This window comes from Pituophis catenifer, unplaced genomic scaffold (genome assembly GCF_029215685.1).
Source record: "Pituophis catenifer annectens isolate HBS135680 unplaced genomic scaffold, rPitCat1.0.hap2 SCAF_13, whole genome shotgun sequence".
NCBI lineage: Eukaryota > Metazoa > Chordata > Lepidosauria > Squamata > Colubridae > Pituophis > Pituophis catenifer.
The window spans coordinates 18,978,398-18,998,199 of record NW_027256893.1 but is presented as its reverse complement, the minus strand read 5'-3'; the positions used below and the strand labels follow the sequence as shown (position 1 = coordinate 18,998,199).

At 44.1% G+C, this 19,802-nt stretch overlaps 1 protein-coding gene across 1 annotated transcript in view; it reads left to right on the top strand.

Moving 5' to 3' along the window:
* Positions 1–19,316, top strand: part of ITFG1 (integrin alpha FG-GAP repeat containing 1) — a 97,652-nt gene extending 78,336 nt beyond the window's left edge. Inside the window, exons 16-18 of the mRNA XM_070952677.1 lie at positions 1,830–1,912; positions 9,806–9,923; positions 17,982–19,316. Of these exons, the coding sequence (XP_070808778.1) occupies positions 1,830–1,912; positions 9,806–9,923; positions 17,982–18,041 (261 nt within the window). The 3' untranslated portion in view covers positions 18,042–19,316. The remainder of the gene's footprint in view (positions 1–1,829; positions 1,913–9,805; positions 9,924–17,981) is intronic.
* The last annotated feature ends 486 nt before the right edge of the window (positions 19,317–19,802 follow it).

The following is a 19,802-nucleotide window of genomic DNA, read 5'->3' as shown; positions in this document are numbered from 1 at the left end:
AGCCAGACAATGTCGGCTGGTGACCCCCAGGGGGAGAGCCTTCTCTGTGATGGCGCCTACCCTCTGGAACAATCTACCCCCAGAGATACGAGTGATCCCAGACCTCCAGACTTTTCGTCGGGCCCTTAAAACCTATTTCTTTCAGTTAGTCGGGCTGGCCTGATTTTATATTGGTTTTTAAAATTGATACTGATTTTAATTGAAATGTTTTAAATTATGGGCCAAATTTTATTTAATTATTTTAAAACTATTTTAACTTTTGTGTACAAGTGCTTTGTTCTTGGCTGTTCACCGCCCTGAGTCCGAAAGGAGAAGGGCGGTATAGAAATTTAAATAATAAAATAAATAAAATAAATAAGCAAATGTTGGTGTGAATTGCACTCACCAATGCGGCAAATTATGGGTTTATGTCAGGTATCTGACCGCATCGGGGTTGTGTTTGACCTCGGGGGGCTGTGGTGGGCATGGCCAGCATGATGTCACTCAAGTCGGGGGGCTCCTGTGGCATCTCAAGTGCTCTGCTAGCGAAAACAGGTTCCCGAGCTCCGTTTTGGGCTGCAACGGCATCCTGCAACCCTCTAACAGCGAAAACAGAGCTCAGGGGGGCCATGCATGGCCCTTGCAAGCTCCATTTTCAGCTAAGACAGCATCCTGCAACCCTCTGCCAGCAAAAACTGAGCTCGCGAGGGGCCACACGCGGTCCTCCTGAGCTCTGTTTTCACTGGCAGACGCACCACGGGCCAGGGTGTTTCCAGGGTGACCCCGCTGGCTAGATCGAAGCATTCCGCAGGCCGGATCCGGTCCTAGGGCCTTGAGTTTGACACCCTTGGTTCATGTGATCGTTGATTGGATGCCTTCAAGCAGGAATCAACTCTTAGCAACTACATAGATCAGTGTTTCTCAACCTTGGTAGCTTGAAGATGGGTGGACTTCAATTCCCAGAATCCCCCAGCCAGCGGCGCTGGCTGGGGGATTCTGGGAGTTGAACTCCACCCATCTTCAAGCTTCCAAGGTTGAGAAACACTGACATAGATCGATTTTCTCCGTCCTGGTCCTTCCAGTGTTTCAATGGTGCACCCACCACCGCTATAACTGGGCCCATCCATCTTGCTTGTGTGAAAACTCCCAGGGGAATTTTAAAAATCCTTTCCCCACTCCACCCCCCCCCCAAAAAAAAAAAGTTTTGGAGTTTACAACAAGGATGGCATTGTCCACAATCTGTAAAATTCCTTGGAGCTCATTCAAGGAAAAACACAGAGGGGTGGGAAATGCTTTTAAAAACTAGCCAGCTTTCAGAGAACCGTAGCATTTTATTTATTTAATTAAATTAAATTTAAGTTAAATTAAAAGGTTAATGTTAAATAAATGTATTTATTCAAATGTAAGGGACACGGTGGCTCAGTGGCTAAGACACTGAGCTTGTTGATCGAAAGGTCGGCAGTTCAGCGGTTCGAATCCCTAGTGCCGCGTAACGGGGTGAGCTCCTGTGACTTGTCCCAGCTTCTGCCAACCTAGCAGTTCGAAAGCAGGTAAAAAATGCAAGTAGAAAAATAGGGACCACCTTCGGTGGGAAGGTAACAGCGTTCCGTGCGCCTTTCGCGTTTTAGTCATGCTGACCACATGATCACGGAGACGTCTTCGGAAAGCGCTGGCTCTTCGGCTTTGAAACGGAGATAAGCACCGCCCCCTAGAGTCGGGAACGACTAGCACATATGTGCGAGGGGAACCTTTACCTTTAAATAAAATGAAGAGATTTGGTTTCTGCAGCAGCATTTTATTTAGTAAGATGAACTCACCAGGTGTTTACTGGGGACCTTTCTTCCTTCCAGGCTACCAGAAAACAAGAATGGACAGCCATCATCCCAAATTCCCAGCTTATCGTCATTCCGTTTCCTCATCACCTTCCTCGAAGGTAAGGTCTCTTCATGTCAGTCAAATTAAATCTTCGCCAGGTGAGTTAGAATGTGTGTTTCGTTCAAAGAATATCTTCCAAGAAGACCTAATCATTTCCTCCTCTTACAGAATTCTTTGCATCCTGGAAAAAATAAAATCAAAGTACCGTATTTTTCGGAGTATAAGACGCACTTCCCCTCTCCCCTCCCCCCAAAAAAGAGGGTGAAAATTTGGGTGTGTCTTATACACTGAACGTAGCTCCGTTCCCCCCCCCCCCGCTGCCCCCCACCCCACCCCTCCGGAAAATGGGGCACATGGAGGCGGCAATAGGCTGTGGCAATCCCTGCAGCCTGAAACAGCTGATCTTCGGGAGGCCGATCCAACCGACAATCAGCTGCTTGCGCTAATCAGGCTGTGCTGAAGCTGAAGCTGAAGCGGGCTGTTTGCTGCAAGGAGGCAAATTTCTGGGAGGCAGAGGTAGCCTTTTTTTTTTCTTGTTTTCTTCCCCAAAAAAGGTAGGTGCGTCTTATAGTCCAGAGTATCTTATACTCCGAAAAATACGGTATTTACTTTGCAGGACAGGCATTTGTGGGACAGTTGGAGTAATAAAGGGGAGTTTGAACTATCCGCTGGCTGGCTTGCCTCTGTGCCTTGCCCCAGGTCATCACACTTTTCCCTCCCTGTCGGATTTCTCTCTGTGTCTGGATATCCTTTCTCTTTTTTCCATGAGCATCTTTTATTCTCAGTCCCTGGATACTGTACCGTGTCCCACTTCTAAAATCTTTCGTGACAGTTTTTCTTCATACGGTACCGAACACTAAAGACTTGCATGGGGTTTTTCCACCCAAAAACTTACTTTTATAAAGTTTCGCTGCCATTCCTTTTCTCTAAACTTAATGCTAATTCTGTGGCTTGCATTTATTTTCCTATCTCATCCTGCTGTCTTCCTTACGAGTTCACAACTGTTCCTCTTCTTATTTAAGTTTATAAATTTCTATCCCTGGGTTCTGTTTCTATGCTCCCATTTCTGTGTTGGCAACGCTGTTTTTTTTTTTTTTTTTAATCTTAACTATTTCTTAGCTCTTTACATCTTTCTTTTTCCCTCAGGTTTTCAAGTTTTTGTAACCCATCTCAGTCCATTTGCACATGAAAACCTTTTTCCACTCCTTTATAAACTTGCAAATGGCCTTTTATTTTTCCCCTGCCTCGAAACCAGCACATTAAGTTCTTTATATCTGGTGCTGGTTTGTATAAAGCCCTACACTTGGATTGCTGGTCTCAATGGACTTGGTACGATTTGCAAATTCATCCTCCTCATCCTCCTTTTTCCTCCCTTGACTCTCAGTATTCCTCCAGCTCCAAGAACGGATGTTTTCCTCTTGCTGGCTGAAGATGACAGGTGGTCCTTGACTTAAAACCATTCATTGAGTGACAGCTCAAAATTACCACGCCCCTGAAAAAAGTGACTTATCCATGGGCCCTTGCACTTAGGGCTATCACAACATCTCCATAGTATGTGGTCAAAATTTGGTCACTTGTTCTGCCCCAGCTACGGATCCCAAAGAATACAGCACACACGAAGTTTGTACAAAACTTAAATTTACTAAAATAACTCAAGTCTTTTTTCAAAAAAAAAAAGGCTGTTAAGAAACTTTCTTAACAGCCTACAAGAAACCAAAGATAAAGTAATCACAATCTTACTAAGGTTGGCAGAAAGCCCAGAAGCAATTTGCAGAGAATCCAGACACGAAGTAGAGTGAACTAAAGTTGTTCCCTTCACAAGGTTGATGCTATATGGAACAAAACTGAAAACTGAATCTGGATGTTCTGGTTCGGATATCACGAAGCCTCCTCCCAGCAGGAAAACAAGGGAAATGGGTCATGAAGAAGATGTGTAGCATCCTAGACAATCCTGCGGACTCTGCTCAAGCATCGCTTATATGCTATGTGCTGGATAGGATTAGTCTGGTATTGTTACATAAATACAAGAGAGCAAGGCCTGACCCTCCCTGAATGCCTTTGAGTAGAGTAGAGTCGAGTTGAGTAGAGTAGAGTAGAGTAGAGTAGAGTAGAGTAGAGTAGAGTAGAGTAGAGCAGAGCAGAGCAGAGCAGAGCAGAGCAGAGCAGAGCAGAGCAGAACAGAACAGAACAGAACAGAACAGAACAGAACAGAATTCTTTATTGGCCAAGTATGATTGGACGCACAAGGAATTTGTCTTAGGTGCATAAGCTCTCAGTGTACATAAAAGAAAAGATACATTCGTTAAGAACCATAAGGTACAACACTTAATGATAGTCATAGGGTACAAATAAGCAATCAGGAAACAATATCAATATAAATCGTAAGGATACAAGCAGCAAAGTTACAGTCATACAGTCATAAGTGGAAGGAGATGGGTGATGGGAACGATGAGAAGATTAATAGTAGTGCAGATTTAGTAAATAGTTTGACAGTGTTGAGGGAATTATTCATTTAGCAGAGTGATGGCGATTATCTGGTCTTTCCAAAGCTGCCACTTGGGGAGATTCCTGTATTATAGGCAGAGAGCAATAAAGTAGCTAGGTCGAACACTACACCAGTGTGAGTCTGGTTGTTCGTGCCTGACGGATACCATGGAGTAAATACAACTTTTCATACTGTAAAGTATCCTGCCGCATATAATACATGCCTTTTTAGAACTATATACTTAGGGAGGAAAAATTGATACGTTCGCGTAAAAGTAACAAAAGGCATTCAAGGATTTGAACAATGGAAATAAGACGTAAATATATCCCAAGGAATTCGGATAACTCAGGAAATCTAATTTAAGCCTGGATGACTCAAGTCACGGCAAAGCATCATGAGATTCTTGTAATCAGATCTCAGTTCGACAAAGCGATGCCTTGAGTTGCGAGACCCTCCTCCTTCGAAACGAACAATAAGTATTCAGATGTCAAAGAATTCTTCCTCCAAATGAATTTTAATCATTATTCTGTTATTTTACTCCTGGCGTTTACTGAAGAACTGCCACTCCAGATTTATGTATGTTATAAAAAGACCACATTGATTTCAATTTTCGGTCTGTTTAAGATTTATTGATCATAGAGGCTGACCTCAACAGTTGATAAATCTTTATTATAACCTTAAAACAAAACCATTCTTGTTAATAATAATAAAAAAGACTTTATTCATCTTTGGAACTTGGCGGGGGGAAAAAAACCAGTGAGTGTTTGTTTTATAATGTAATCATAGGACAGTTGGTTGAGAAAAAGTGAAGGCTGCCTAGATAATATTTCTAGAAATAGAGAAGTCATTTCTAGAAAATGAAATGCAGGGTTTTTTTGTTTTTGTAGATACAGGTAGTCCCCGACTTACAACAGTTCATTTAGTAACCATTCAAAGTTACAATGGCACTGAAAAAGGTGACTTACAGCCATTTTTCATACTTACAACCACTGTCACAGGATCAAAATTCAGATAGGTAAATATTGGAAGAATGAAGTTTTGCCCACGATTGAGGAATGGACTTTGAAGATGGCCAGTTTTGCAGAGATGGCGAAGATCTCAGCATTTTTAAAAGACTGTTCACAAGAGACTTATGAATGGGAATGGAAAAAGTGGATAGATTATGTTCAGAACAAATATCAAACTAGGAAGTACCAAATAGCTTTTAATTGAAAATGATATTTTAAGATAGAAATATTTCAGTGTAATGATGAAAAACTTACAAGGAGGAGGGAGGGGTTCAAGTTTTATATAAGTTTTATATCAAGGGGGTTTTTTTACCTGATACAAGTATATTGTGTGGAAGTCCGGGGGGAGGGGAGGGTTAGGGAGGGTTAGGGAGGATGAGAAGTTTGGGGTGGGTAGAGGGGGGGGGGAAAAAGGGGTGAAAATGTAATTGTAAAACTTTTGCAATAAAAAAAAAAATTCAGATGCTTGGCAGCTGTTTCATACTTACGACCGCTGCTGCGTCCCAAGATCATACAATCCCCTTTTGTGGCCTTCCGACAAGCCAAGTCCATGGGGAAGTAGATTCACTTAACAACCGGGTGGCTAACTTATGAATTGCAGTGATTCCCTTAACGACTCTGGCAAGAAAGGTCGTAAAATGGGGGGGGCAAAACTCACCTAACCGATGTCTCGCTTAACAGCAGAAATGCCGGGCTCAATTGTGGTCATAAGTCGAGAACGGCATGTACATTTCTAAGTCAAGCCTGTCTTTATAATCCTCTGCTGGCCCTGTTTTGGAAGTGACTTGTAAAGTGACCAGTTTCGGCTTTCCTGAAGTTGCTAATTCAGGCTGTATAACCCAACGTAGAGATGATACCACTCTAATGGCAGAAAGTGAAGAGGAACTAAAGAGCCTCTTGATGCGGGTGAAGGAGGAGAGTGCAAAAGTTGGCTTGAAACTCAACATTAAGAAAACTAAGATCATGGTATCCGGCCCTTTCAATTCCTGGCAAATAGATGGGGAAGAAATGGAGGTTGTGACAGATTTTATTTTCCTGGGCTCCAAGATCACCGCAGATGGGGACTGCAGCCAAGAAATTAAAAGACGCTTGCTCCTGGGGAGGAAAGCCCTGGCAAATCTAGATAGCTTACTAAAAAGCAGAGACATCACTCGGCCAACAAAAGTGCATATAGTCAAGGCTATGGTTTTCTCAGTTGCAATGTATGACTGTGAAAGTTGAACTATAAGGAAGGCTGAGCACCAAAGAATTGAGGCCTTTGAACTATGGTGCTAGAGAAGACTCCTGCGAGTTCCTTGGACTGCAAGGCGACCAAACCGGTCAGTCCTAGAGGAGATCAACCCTGACTGCTCTTTAGAAGGCCTGATCCTGAAGATGGAACTCAAATCCTTTGGCCACCTAATGAGAAGGAAGGAAGGACTCACTGGAGAAGAGCCCAATGCTGGGAACAATGGAGGGCAAAGGGAGAAGGGGATGACAGAGAACGAGGTGGCTGGATGGAGTCACTGAAGCAGTCGGCATGAGCTTAAATGGACTCCGGGGGATGGTAGAGAACAGGAAGGCCTGGAGGAACGTTGTCCATGGGGTCGCGATGGGTCGGACATGACTTCGCAACTAACAACAACAATAATAAACTCAATGTATCTCAACTTTAAGGCCTCTGAGCAGAATTCCCCTGCCAGCAGGCTACAACCCTAATTCCAGCCTCAGGTAGGTCATAAGTCAAGGACTACCTATCAGTTAATTTAATAAATTAATTAATAAATCCCCTGGATATTTAGGGAAGCTCAGAGTGGTTAGAAGTACATCATTTATTCCGACTCAGCAGGCATCATCTCCTTAATTATTATTATTTTAAAAAAGAAAAGTAATAGACAGAATAAAGGCTTAAAACTAGAGAGAATTGGAGAAGCGATCGGAGCACCTCTTTCAAATGCGTCTCCCTGAAGAACGGTATGATCGTCTACATGGCCGCGTTGGAATCGCTCTCCGTGAATTGGACATTGGGAGATTTCATTTTGCTGAAACGCATTAAGTGGAATCGATCTCAAAACGGCTTCCGTTCGGAGAAAAGCGCACGATGATACATGAGTGACTAAATGCCCCTTTGCTGCTGAATATTGACATACTATTTATGAACTTCCAATAATCTATGCAGCCATTTGCCAAGCAATTAAATACAGAGCCACCGTTGCTTATTTTTCCCCTCCTTCTCCCTCCTCCCCCCCATTCCCTTCTAGCATTGGTGATGTTCCCTAGTTGGGTAATGAAATACCTGCAAAAAAAACAACCAGACTCAAGGAGCACCAAGGAACCCCACAAGGCTGCCTCTTCCTCTTCCTCCTCACCACACTCCCTTCTAGCACTAATGATGTTCCCTAGTTGGGTAACTAAATGTCTGCAAGGAAACAACCAGACTCAGAGAGCACCAAGGAACCTTCATAGTCCTCCTCCTCCTCCTCCTCCTCCTCCCACTCCCTTCTAGCACTGATGATATTCCCTAGTTGGGTAATGAAATGTCTCCAAGAAAACAACCAGGTTCAGAGAGCAGCAAGTCCTCCTCCTCCTCCATCATCATCATCATCATCATCATCATCATCACCATCATAAATTATGATAGGTAGGACTCTAAATTTAGTTCACTGTTTTAGCCTGAATTGAGAGAGAACGGTCAACTTCTTATGCATCTCAGTGATATGAAGGAAGACATGCAGGTAATCCTCAACTTACAACAGGTCATTTAGTAACCTTTTGAAGTTACAGCGGCACTGAAAAAAAGTGACTTACGACCATTTTTTACACTTTACGACCCTTGAAGCCTCCCCACGGTCACATGATCAAAATTTGGACGGCAACTGGTTCATATTTTTATGACCCTTGCGGTGTCCCAGGGTCACGTGACCCCCTTTGGCAACCTTCTGAAGAAAATTAAAAAAGAGAGAGAAATGTTCCTAGTTCTAATCCCTCCCTATCATAAAACCTGCTAATTCCCCAAATACGCATCCCTTCACATAATCGGTTAGACATTTAGAATATAAATAATATTCTTCTTATGGTTCTTGGCACAATAAGCCAGATGTTTAGAGTGGGTTTGCCATTTTTATCCTAGCGAGTCCTTCCCAAGGACCTGGGATAGCCAGATGTGGGTTGATGGTATCAAAGGCATTGTTGCAGGATGGAAGCTATTCCAAGTCAAGCTGCTTTTTGACTTGATGGATGACGATTGTCAATGCCAATGGTGTTTAAATGGTGCTCCAGATGTTTTGGAATTGCACTCAAGGCGCCTATCACTATTAGTACTATCTTTCCTTCTTCTTTTTTTTTTCTTCCCCTCTACCACAGTCGTTCCGTTTGCAGGTCTTTATATGTTATGATTCTCCCCAGTCCTTTTTCTTCTGTTACACTGTCTCCAGGTACTACAACATCCATCATTCAGCCTTTTCTTTTTCTTTTTTTTTCCCCTTTCTTCTCGACAGTTGTTAGATCTGGCCTGTTATGTGGCGAGTGGTTGAATTCCAAAGTCTCGGAGACTTTCAACTAGACACAAGGACAGTTTTTTTCCTCCATGCCATCACTCTGCTAAACAACTACCATGTTTCCCCGAAAATAAGACCCTGTCTTGTATTTTTTTGAACCCTGAAATAAGCGCTTGGCCTTATTGCCATGAGCTCAAAAGCCCAATTGGGCTTATTATCAGGGGATGTCTTATTTTGGGGGAAAACAGGATAATTCCCACAACACTGTCAAACTATTGCTTGTGTCTTTACAATTTATATTGTTTTATTTAGTTTCCTGGTATGATTTATGTTGATTGCTTATTTAGTATCCTATGACTATCATTAAGTGTTGTATCTTATGATTTATGATGAACATATTTTAATGATGACTATGATCCTGATTTATAACTGATAGCTTTTATGTACACTGAGACCTTATGCACCAAAGACAAATTCTTTGTGTGTCCAATCACACTTGGCCAATAAAGAATTCTATTCTATTCTATTCTATTCTATTCTATTCTATTCTATTCTATTCTATTCTATTCTATTCTATTCTATTCTATTCTTCGATTTCTATAACTAGATATCTATTTTGCCATCCCACCACTTATTATTACCCATTCGTAGAAAATTGGCTTATTTCCTGCCACCCAGTTTTCTTCCATTTTCTCTCTTTGTTCCGTTTGCACATGTGAGCTTGGAAGTGAGTCAACAGCTTCAAACTACAAGTTAAAACCTTACTCTGACATGACAGATGCCTCCATGCCAGGGAACAAAGAGAAGTTGTTACTCATGCCTTTGCATCCTCTAAAGCTCCACATCTAGGAAGCTTGGGATCAAGAATCTGTTTCTGTGTTGGCTTTCCCCATCCCCTGTGGAAGACCTTCTCTTCATGGCCGTCCACGGGACCACTGATTGATCTTGGATTCTTCTCTTTCCCCCCACCCTCCGCCCCCCAGCTGGAGTGCTAAGCTGTACCTGACCCCGAGTAACATCGTACTGCTAACAGCAATTGCCTTAATTGGAGTCTGTGTCTTCATTTTAGCCATCATTGGCATACTGCACTGGCAAGAGAAGGTAAGCTTGGCAATATTTTTCTACCTTGCTTGTTGACCTAAGGCCATATTTAGAAAGAGCTTTGTGTTACACCAAGGATTGACAATAGAAAGAATAACAACAGCTCTTAGACTTATATACCGCTTCACAGTGCTTTACAGCCCTCTCTAAGCGGTTTACAGAGACAGCCTATTGCCCCCAACAATCTGGGTCCTCATTTTACTGACTTCGGAAGGATGGAAGGATGAGTCAATCTTGAGCCGGTCAAGATCGAACTCCAGGCTGTGGGCAGAGCTAGCCTGCAATATGGCATTCTAACCACTGTGCAACCACGGAAGGAAGGGAGGGAGGGAGGGAGGGAGGGAGGAAGGAAGGAAGGAAGGAAGGAAGGAAGGAAGGAAGGAAGGAAGGAAGGAAGGAAGGGAGGAAGGGAGGGCAATAGCAATAGCCCTTAGACTTATATACTGCTTCAGCTTTACTACTTTACTTTACTTTACTACTGCTTTACAGCCCTCTCTGAGCAGTTTACAGAGTCAGCATCTTGCCCCAAACAATCCGGGTCCTTATTTTACTGACCTCGGAAGGACAGAGGGCTGAGTCAACCTTGAGCCAGTCAGGATCGAACTACTGGCAGTGGGCAGTGAGTTAGCCTGCAATTCTGCATTCTAACCACTGCAACACCACGTATTCTTTCCATGAAGTCTTTCAATTTTAAATTAAATTTCAAATTGCTCTTTAAATTTTAGAGGGGCTCTCCCATTGCACAAAGCCACAATTGGCTCAGCCGGAGTCCACACCAGGGCTCCACAACATTTTCCAGGCTAACGGGAAATGCACTCAGCCTTTACCTGACCTGCTTATAAAGGACGCATTCCGAAACTTACTGGATTGCTGCTCCAGTGCCGAAGCTATATTTCTTTCCCTTTCCTTTACGCGTATTCTGTTATTTAAATAGTTCATGGGTTTATTCCCCAGCCGTGTATTTAATCATTTCCCTCTTTCTGTCACATTTCTGTAACAGTGGTTGGAGGTGGCCGAGACTGGGGATGACTGAAGGGCTTAGTTTGTGCGCTTCTGTGCAAAAATTGTAAGCCAAGGCAGTCAAAACACAGTAAATAGATCCTACCCGCTGCAGGAGGCTAAGCCCCAATAAAACCACATGGTTATCAGCCTTTAGGAGTCAAGGCAGTGCTGTGGACAGAGCAAATATTTTCCGCTTCTTAATGGGAATTTAAGGGATGACATTGGTGCCATCAATCGAGGTTTACCCCTTAAGACCCACCCACCCACACCCCCAATTTGGAAAAACTAACTTGATATTTATTTTTGGAAGATCCAAGTATTTTTAAGGTCTGAAGTAGATATTAAACCTCGGGAAAACTTAAGACACCCCTTTTCTTCTTAAATCCTCATTTTTTTACATTAGTTTTTTTTTTGGAGTTTCTTTAAGCCACAGAATTTTCCTCTTTAATTTCCTTCCTTCCTCCCTCCCTCCCTTTCTTCTTTTCTCTGTATCTTCCCTCCTTCCCTCCCTTCTCTTTATCTTCCTTCCTTCCTCCCTCCCTCCCTCTCTTCCTTCCTTCCTTTCTTCTTTTCTCTCTATCTTCCTTCCCTCCCTCCCTTCCTTCTACCTTCCTCCCTCCCTCCTGTTCTAACCTAGGCTTCCAGAATCATTAAAACACACAAGTAGTCCTAAAAACCTCTTTTATTGCAACAGCTGTGAATTCTGTTCATTCACAGATGAGTCCCAATTAGTTATAAAGACTCCTTTGGGAGAAGTCCTTCGGGATAGTCACCCACCTTTATCTCCCTTGACACACTGCCAAAGACCTAATTGGCAAAGCCACACGGATCCAGAATCAAACAGAGCTTCAGGCTTTAAGCTGAACCGAATGAACAAACGTTGCTTCCTGCAAAGGCCCAAGTGCCTTTGCTCCTCTTTTAAGTCTTATGGGAGGGGCCAATCATCTCCCAGCCGTACTCCCGAGTCATCCCTTTTGTTTTAGCTATTCTTGCCTTCTGGCAGTCCTGTGCATACACGCACTGGGAATAGTCTCCCCCTGTTCCTCTGCCTTGATAAGGTCCGACTCTGGAGGCTCTGGAGGCAGCTCCCAGATGGCCCTTTATCTGCTTCCGATGCAGAGCCCTCGTCCGAGCCTTCCCGAGACTCCAGGACTGGCCCATGGTCCTCCCCAGCCTCCTCACTGTCCGACTCTGCTGCCAGCTCCACAGGCTGCTGGCGGACCACAACACATCTTTTCCTTCCACGCTTGCTTCCTCCCTTTCTTCTTTTCCCTCTCCCTTCCCTCCCTTCCTTCTCTCTCTCCTCCCTCCTCCCTTCTTTTCTTCCATTCATTAGGGAATACGTTAGCACAGTGACCATTGCCAAGATTAGAAAGAACGAGCCTGTTCTCCTCTCCCAATTTGCTCTCCAAGGTCCCAGGGAGGTTAAAGGGCGGCATTAAAAGCTGCCTTTTAGAAGTTTGTTGAGCTGGAAGCGTTTGGGTGACCTCTGCCTATGCGGGGGGGGGGGGAGGGGGGGGTGTCTTGTCTTGAAAAGTTCCCTGGACAATGCGGCTCCGGCAATGAATGAAATTAAGTCAGCCTCTCTTTTTTTTTTCCTTCTTGTTCAGCTCGGCTGTAATAGAAAGCAGTTTCTTCCCTCTGAATTAAGCGCCCTTGCTGGCTTCCTTATCGACAAGCTTCAAAACAGAGATATTTTACCCAACTATGAGCAAAGCTGCTATTTTACTCTGTTGAAGCGCATTGATTCCCAGAAGTTACTTAAAAAGCTTCCTTTTTCAGTGCCACAAAAGAACATGTCTGTCCCCATTTCTCGTAGGGCTTTCTATTCATAGCTGACTATTCAACAGCGGGGATAGACAGTTAAGTATTTGCCGGCTGGGCAAGCCATAATCATACCTGTGGAAATGATCACTTTTTTTTTTTTTTTGAGCCTTGCGGTGGCTTGTTGTTGTCCTTTATGACACCAAGTAACCTAGTTACTTGGTGTTTCTGAAGGTTTCGCTTGCAAATTAGCCGAGATTAGAACCGCGGATCCTTGCGCCACATTAGCACCAAGGAACAGGAAGGACACACTAAGCAATAATGCAATTCAGTCCTTGAGACAACACCCGGCACACGACGCCGAACGATGTCTGCATGATTGTTCTTTTGCTCTTCCACCCCTAAGTTCTAAATGGAACATTATACCGTATTTTTCGGAGTATAAGACGCACCTACCTTTTTTGGTGAGGAAAAGAAGAAAAAGAAATCTCCCTCTGCCTCTGCCTCCCAGTAATTTTGCCTCGTTGCAGCAAACAGCCTGCTTTACTTTCATTTTTGTTTTCAGCATAGCTTGATTAGCACAAGGGGAAAAAAAATCTGCTCCAGCAATTTACCTCTTTGCAGCAAGCAGCAGAGCCTGCGCAAAACAGCTGAGAGCAAATCAGTCAAGAGTCGGGAGGCCGATCCAATCAACTTGTGCTAATTAGGCTGTGCTGAAGCTGAAAGAGCTGTTTTTTCTTGCTGTTTGCTTGCAAGGAAGTAACTGCTGGGAGGCAGAGGGCAAAGGATGGGGGCCAGTGGGTGGGCGTGACTACATTCGGTGTATAAGACACACCTAAATTTTCACCCCCTTTTAGGGGGGAAAAAGGTGCATCTTATACTCCGAAAAGTATGGTAATCCATCAATTGGCTGCCAGGCTTTCTAAAGAAACTGAAAAATAATAAGAGCGAAGGGCACTCTATTTTAGCACGGGAGGAAGTGCCTAGTTTGAAGAATGGAATAAGCATGAATTCCCCTGGAAAGAAAACTGGCCGATAGGAGAAAGGTTAGCTTTGTCTTAGCATCTTCCAAACCCGAGTTTCAACAGCAAAAGTTTTCCCTGCAGAAATGGTTCAAATTAAGTATAGTTTAGGATAGACCGTTTCCCCCCCCCACTCTCTCCTCCGTGGAACAAGAGATGGGATGCAGCTGAGAAAGCATCTTGTGTGCTTCGTCATTAAGGCTAAATGGGAATTGCTGTGGTGCGGGTTCCTTCAATATGCCAGGAGCATTTCCTGCGGAGAAGTAAAATCAACGATGGCTTGTGTTACCGATTTCTAGTCGATTCTGCCCCTTCCCTGCTGTCTTTTACAGTTCTTCAACACACCAAGCCTTTTTCTCTCAAGGCCATTTGTGGCACCCCAGGAAAGCACTTATGAGCCTGCATGATTACCAAAACCCAAAGGGCACATAAATCCTAACTCCTAGATATTGAGGCGCCTCGGAGAGAAACGTTCTTAAGCGCCCTGTCTTGCCAGCTATCCTAGTTTGAAGTCTTCACCAATAGCACTTAGCAATAGCACTTAGACTTATATACCACTTAACAGTGCTTTACAGCCCTCTCTAAGCGGTTCACAGAGTCAGCCTATTGCCCCCAACAATCTGGGTCCTCATTTTACCAACCCGAGAAGGATGGAAGGCTGAATCAACCTTGATTCAATCAGAATCGAACTCCTGGCAGCGAGCAGAGTTTTGCCTGCAATAGCAATAGCACTTAGACTTATATACCACTTCACAGTGCTTCACAGCCCTCTCTAAGCGGTTCACAGAATCAGCCTCTTGCCCGCAACAATCTGGGTCCTCATTTTACCCACCTCGGAAAGATGGAAGGCTGAGTCAACCTTGAACCTGGTGAAATTTGAACTGGCGAATTGCAGGCAGCCGGCAGTCAGCAGAAGTAACCTGCAGTACTGCACTCTAACCACTGCACCACCGAAGCTCACCAAGGCATAGATTTCCCACTTCTTCCCCAACGCACCTTCAATACAGGAGTCCTCACCTTAACACCTGGTCGCTTAGCAACCGTTCAGTGGTCGGATGGACTCCCCAGGAGTACAAATGACCCTGCTGCAAAATTCTGACCCTTCCCCAATGCAAATTCCATTTTGGACACTTGGCAACCAGCCCACCTTTAGAATCCTTTGCAGAGCCCTGTGATCACCTGGCCATGTTTTACGACGTCTTTGCCCTAACCCGGCATATACTTTCCATTTTCTGCAAAACGGCCACAATGCTGAACAATTAGTTCACTTGAGACCTTTGATGTTCCCTTAATGACCACAGCAGTCGCTTAACGAGCGACTTTGTTTGCGAGTCACTTTAGCCTTCTGTTCCCTTATCCGACAAGAAGCTGCTGTACGGAACCCCAAACAAATGAATAAACTTCTGATTTATTTATTTATTTATTTTTTATGAGTTTTGGCAATATAATTTCGCTCGCGAAGCAAGCAAGCCCCGATCTAAAAAATCACTTGCTTTTCGCTGCCGATGGTTACACTAAATAAGCAAGCTGTGGTTGGTTGCCTTTAAGCGGGATCAGATGCACCCATTACGATGCCGTTCGAACGAATCCCCGACCTGGCGGGCTGCGCAAAGGCGGGCAGTGTGCCTGCTTGTTTAGATCCCTGCATTAATGGAAAGTTCCAAAATAACCTTTTGAAAATGTCATCCGTGAGACAGGAAATACAACGGGTTCAGAATTAAGAATGGAAAAGAGGAAAGGCAGGCAGGTACGCGGCCCATTATGCAGCGCGAATTCTTTGCCGAGATAATGGACGGGTGGAAGGGAATGTGTCATGGGGTGTTTTTATAGACTGAGACATGTCAGAGCCTTTGTGGCAGGAGCACCTTCCTGCCAAGAAGTCGGAGTGTGATTAACACCTGAACGCCACACTTTTCCCTGAAGGATAAAGGGCTGACAGTAAAATCCAAAGCAGCACCGTCAAGCTGAAGTCCTGGTTCAGCCACAGGCAGTGAGAACACCTTGTCAGATTAAGGGTGAGATGGTAATGATGCATGTCTCACATGCCACCTTCAGACAGAACCATCATACCCCTTGCCTGCTTTCGACTTCTCCTTGGTTATGAATACAAGGCAGAGCCACACTGGGTCAGATTCAAGGTTTATCTGTTCAGGGATTCTGTTTCGTGGTTAGTAGCCAAGTGAAAAACCAACGAGCAGGACACGAGTACAATTGATAATAAAGTCGTGCTTAATGAAGAGAGCCAGTTTGGCCTGGTGGTGAAGGCAATTAGGCTAGAAAGCAGGAGACGGTGAGTTCTAGTCCTGCCTTAGACATAAAAGCTGGCCGGGTGACTTTGGGTTTCAGCAGGTTCTGAAACCCAAGCCAGTTTGGCCTGGTGGTGAAGGCAATTAGGCTAGAAAGCAGGAGACGGTGAGTTCTAGTCCTGCCTTTAGACATAAAAGCTGGCCGGGAGACGGTGAGTTCTAGTCCCACTTTAGGCATGAAAGCTGGGGGGGGGTGACTTTAGGTCATTCACCAGGAGACGGTGAGTTCTAGTCCTGCCTTAGACATAAAAGCTGGCCGGGTGTCTTTGGGTCATTCACCAGGAGACGGTGAGTTCTAGTCCCACCTTAGGCATGAAAGCTGGCGGGGTGACTTTGGGCCATTCACCAGGAGACGGTGACTTCTAATGCTGCTTTAGGCACGAAAGTTGGCTGGGTGACTTTGGGTCATTCACCAGGAGACGATGAGTTCTAGTCCCGCCTTAGGCAGGAAAGCTGGCGGGGTGACTTTGGGCCATTCACCAGGAGACGGTGACTTCTAGTGCTGCTTTAGGCACGAAAGTTGGCTGGGTGACTTTGGGTCATTCACCAGGAGACGATGAGTTCTAGTCCCGCCTTAGGCAGGAAAGTTGGCTGGGTGACTTTGGGTTTCAGCAGGTTCTGACCAGTTCTGGAGAACCAATAGTGGAAATTTTGAGTACTTTGGAGAACCGGTAAATACCACCTCTGACTGTCCCCGCCCCTATCTATTCTCTGCCTCCCGAGTCCCAGCTGATTGGGAGGAAATGGGGATTTTACAGTTTCCTTCCCCTGGAGTGGGGAGGGAATGGAGATTTTACAGTATCCTTCCCCTGGAGTGGGGTGGGAATGGAGATTTTAAGTATCCTTCCTCTGCCACACCCACCAAGCCATGCCACGCCCACCAAGCCACACCCACAGAACCAGTAGTAAAAAACTTTGAATTCCACACTGCGCCTTAGGCAGGATGCCAGCCGGGTGACTTTGGACCAATCATTCTCTCTCAGCCCAGCTCAACTTTTAGGATTGTTGTTGCGGGGAAAACAGGAGGAGGCCAGAGTGTGAGGTTTGTTCGCCACCTTGAGTTATCTATAAAAATAATAAAGGCAGGATAAAAATAAAAAAATAATAAGATTTTTTTTTAAAAAAAAATCTCTGAAATAGGTTGATGTTTATAAAAAAAAAAGTAAACCCACCTTTTGGGAACTGCCGATTTTTCCAGGGTTTTTAATGAGACCGATAGCATTGCCCCATTAGGATCATTCTTCCGACACACATAACTAGGTCAAAAGTGGGCATTGTGAATAGGACAAGAGAGAGATTCCCTGTTTAAAACAAAATAGGAACCTTTCAAGCTCCCTCCCTCCCCTACCACCCTCCCCAAGACTCAGCATGTATGTGCTGTCCCATAGATGTTCCTTTTTATTTTATTGTCCTAAAAGAAAAAAGCTTGATGGACCAGCAAAAGCTTTGCGCCAAAGAATTTAGATTTATGGTGTCCACTTTTGGCTAGATTCTTCCTCCTGATGCCTAATAAACTATTATCCGTCAAGGGTTTTAGTAAGCATTCCAGTAGTATCAAGGAGCCTTGGTAGTACAGTGGTTTAATGCACCCTGTTATTAACACAGCTGCCTGCAATTTCTGCAGGTTCGAATCTACCCAGGCTCAAGGTTGACTCAGCCTTCCATCCTTTCTAAGGTAGGTTAAATGAGGACCCAGTTTGTGGGGGCAATAAGCTGACTTTGTATAAATATACAAAAGGATGAAGACTATTGCTTAACGCATTGTAAGCCGCCCTGAGTCTCCGGAGGAGGGCGGCATATAAATCAAATTAAAATAAAAAAAAATAAAATAAAATTTTTTTAGGGTAATCATTTTTTGTGTGTGTGATTTTTACAGTTCTGATCATCAGCGTTAGGTGCAGCCAACAAAAGCATATTATATTTTTTCCCCTAAAATAATCGTTTCCTTGTTGCCCTTGTTCCAGAAAGCAGATGATCGCGAGAAAAGGCAAGAAGCACACCGATTCCATTTCGATGCAATGTGATCGACCTTTAGGTCTCGATGCAGGAACTACCACTTGATCCAGACTAAACCTACCGAATCATAGACAGACTGAAGGAAGCATTTTGCTGTGGTATTTGTAAATGTTGAAATGTTGCTGTTTGTTTTTTCCTTTTAATTTATTTGTAAAGCGATAGCCTCATTTCAGAGGACGGATTGTATATATTCGCCATTGTCTTTTATTTAATAAATTCCTCTCTCTCCCCCGTAGATCCTACTGCCGTGATGGCGAACCTATAGCGGGCGTGCCAGAGGTGGCACACAGAGCCCTCTCTGTGTGCATGCGCGCCATCGCCCCAGCTCAGCCAGCTGGTTGTTGGGTTTCCGAGGTGCGCATGTGCGCCAGCCAGCTGGTCTTCGGATTTCCAGCACTCTGGCACAGATGCGCGCCTTCCGATTTGGGCACTCTGTGTCTAAAAGGTTCGCCATCACTGTCCTACTGCATGCATTCCATATTCTCACTTTCTTTCCATATAACTGTCTTTCCTGAAAAGATGGTTCTACGTAAATTGAACTTTCAGTGAGCCAAAAAAAAAAAAAAACAACCCCAACTCTAGTGCCCCAGTCTGATCGTCATTTATCTCTTTCCAAAATATGACTTCCATGTTTATAATTTAATCCTCCAGCAAACTGTTAGATTGTTCTGATTGTACTGGAAGACATTTTTACTCGAAATGCTTTGGATTGTTTGTCTTAATCTTTGTATCCAATCAAGTGCAAAGAGAAGCTTAATGTCAGAAGATTAAAGCACCCTAATAATATTGGAGTAAAAAGACTGATTCGCAGAATCAGAAACAAATCAACATAATGCAGTCTACCTTTTGAAATTATGCCAGCCTAAAATCATCTGCGGGATATACCCCTTACTCGTAGTTATCATGCAGTTATCCTAAATTTTAATCATGAAAACAGCCGATACGTAAAACTAAAAATTTAAAAAATATGTTTAAAAAAAAGGAACAGAGGATGCTCCGCCAAGGAAAAATTGTGCCTCCCCACAGCCTGTTATGATGAAGGGCTGGACTAGACTATGTTATGATTTCCCTCTAATCTTCTCGTTGCATACCGAACCATGTCTATGCGCAAAGAGAATCCCAGCGTTTTCCGAATAAGAATTAGGCTGCGGCTATTTGATTAAGAAAACTATTGGAAGCAGTCTTTTTATGTAAAGCCTCTGTTGCTTTCTTCCTTACGTTTGGTTTACGGTTTTTAAACATTCTTGGCCTGTATTCCTAATAAACAATGTCCATTACGTTAACTCGTATGCTGGTTTAATTTGCAAATGGTAAACTTGAGCATGGCTTCCTTTCATATTTGAGGGGCTGCCACAAAGAGGGAAGGGGTCAGCCTATTCTCCAATGCACCTGAAGGCAAGAAAACAAGCAAAGGGTGGAAACTGAACAAAGAGAGAACCAACCTAGAACTAAGGAGAAATTTCCTGACAGTGAGAACAATTAAACAGTGGAACGACTTGCCTTCAGAAGTTGTGGGTCCTTCGACACTGGAGGCTTTTAAGAAGGAACTGGATAATCCTTTGTCTGGAATGGGGTAGGGTCTCCTGTTTCAGCAGGGGATTGGATGAGAAGACCTCCAGGGCAGTGGTGAAATCTAAACCGATTTGCTACCGGTTTGCTGGCCGTGCATGCGCACCAAGTGTGCACTACACACGCGCATGTGCAGTACACACCAAAAGGAGGCTTGGGAAGGTAAGTAGAAGAGCAAGGCGGGGGATCAGTTGTGACGC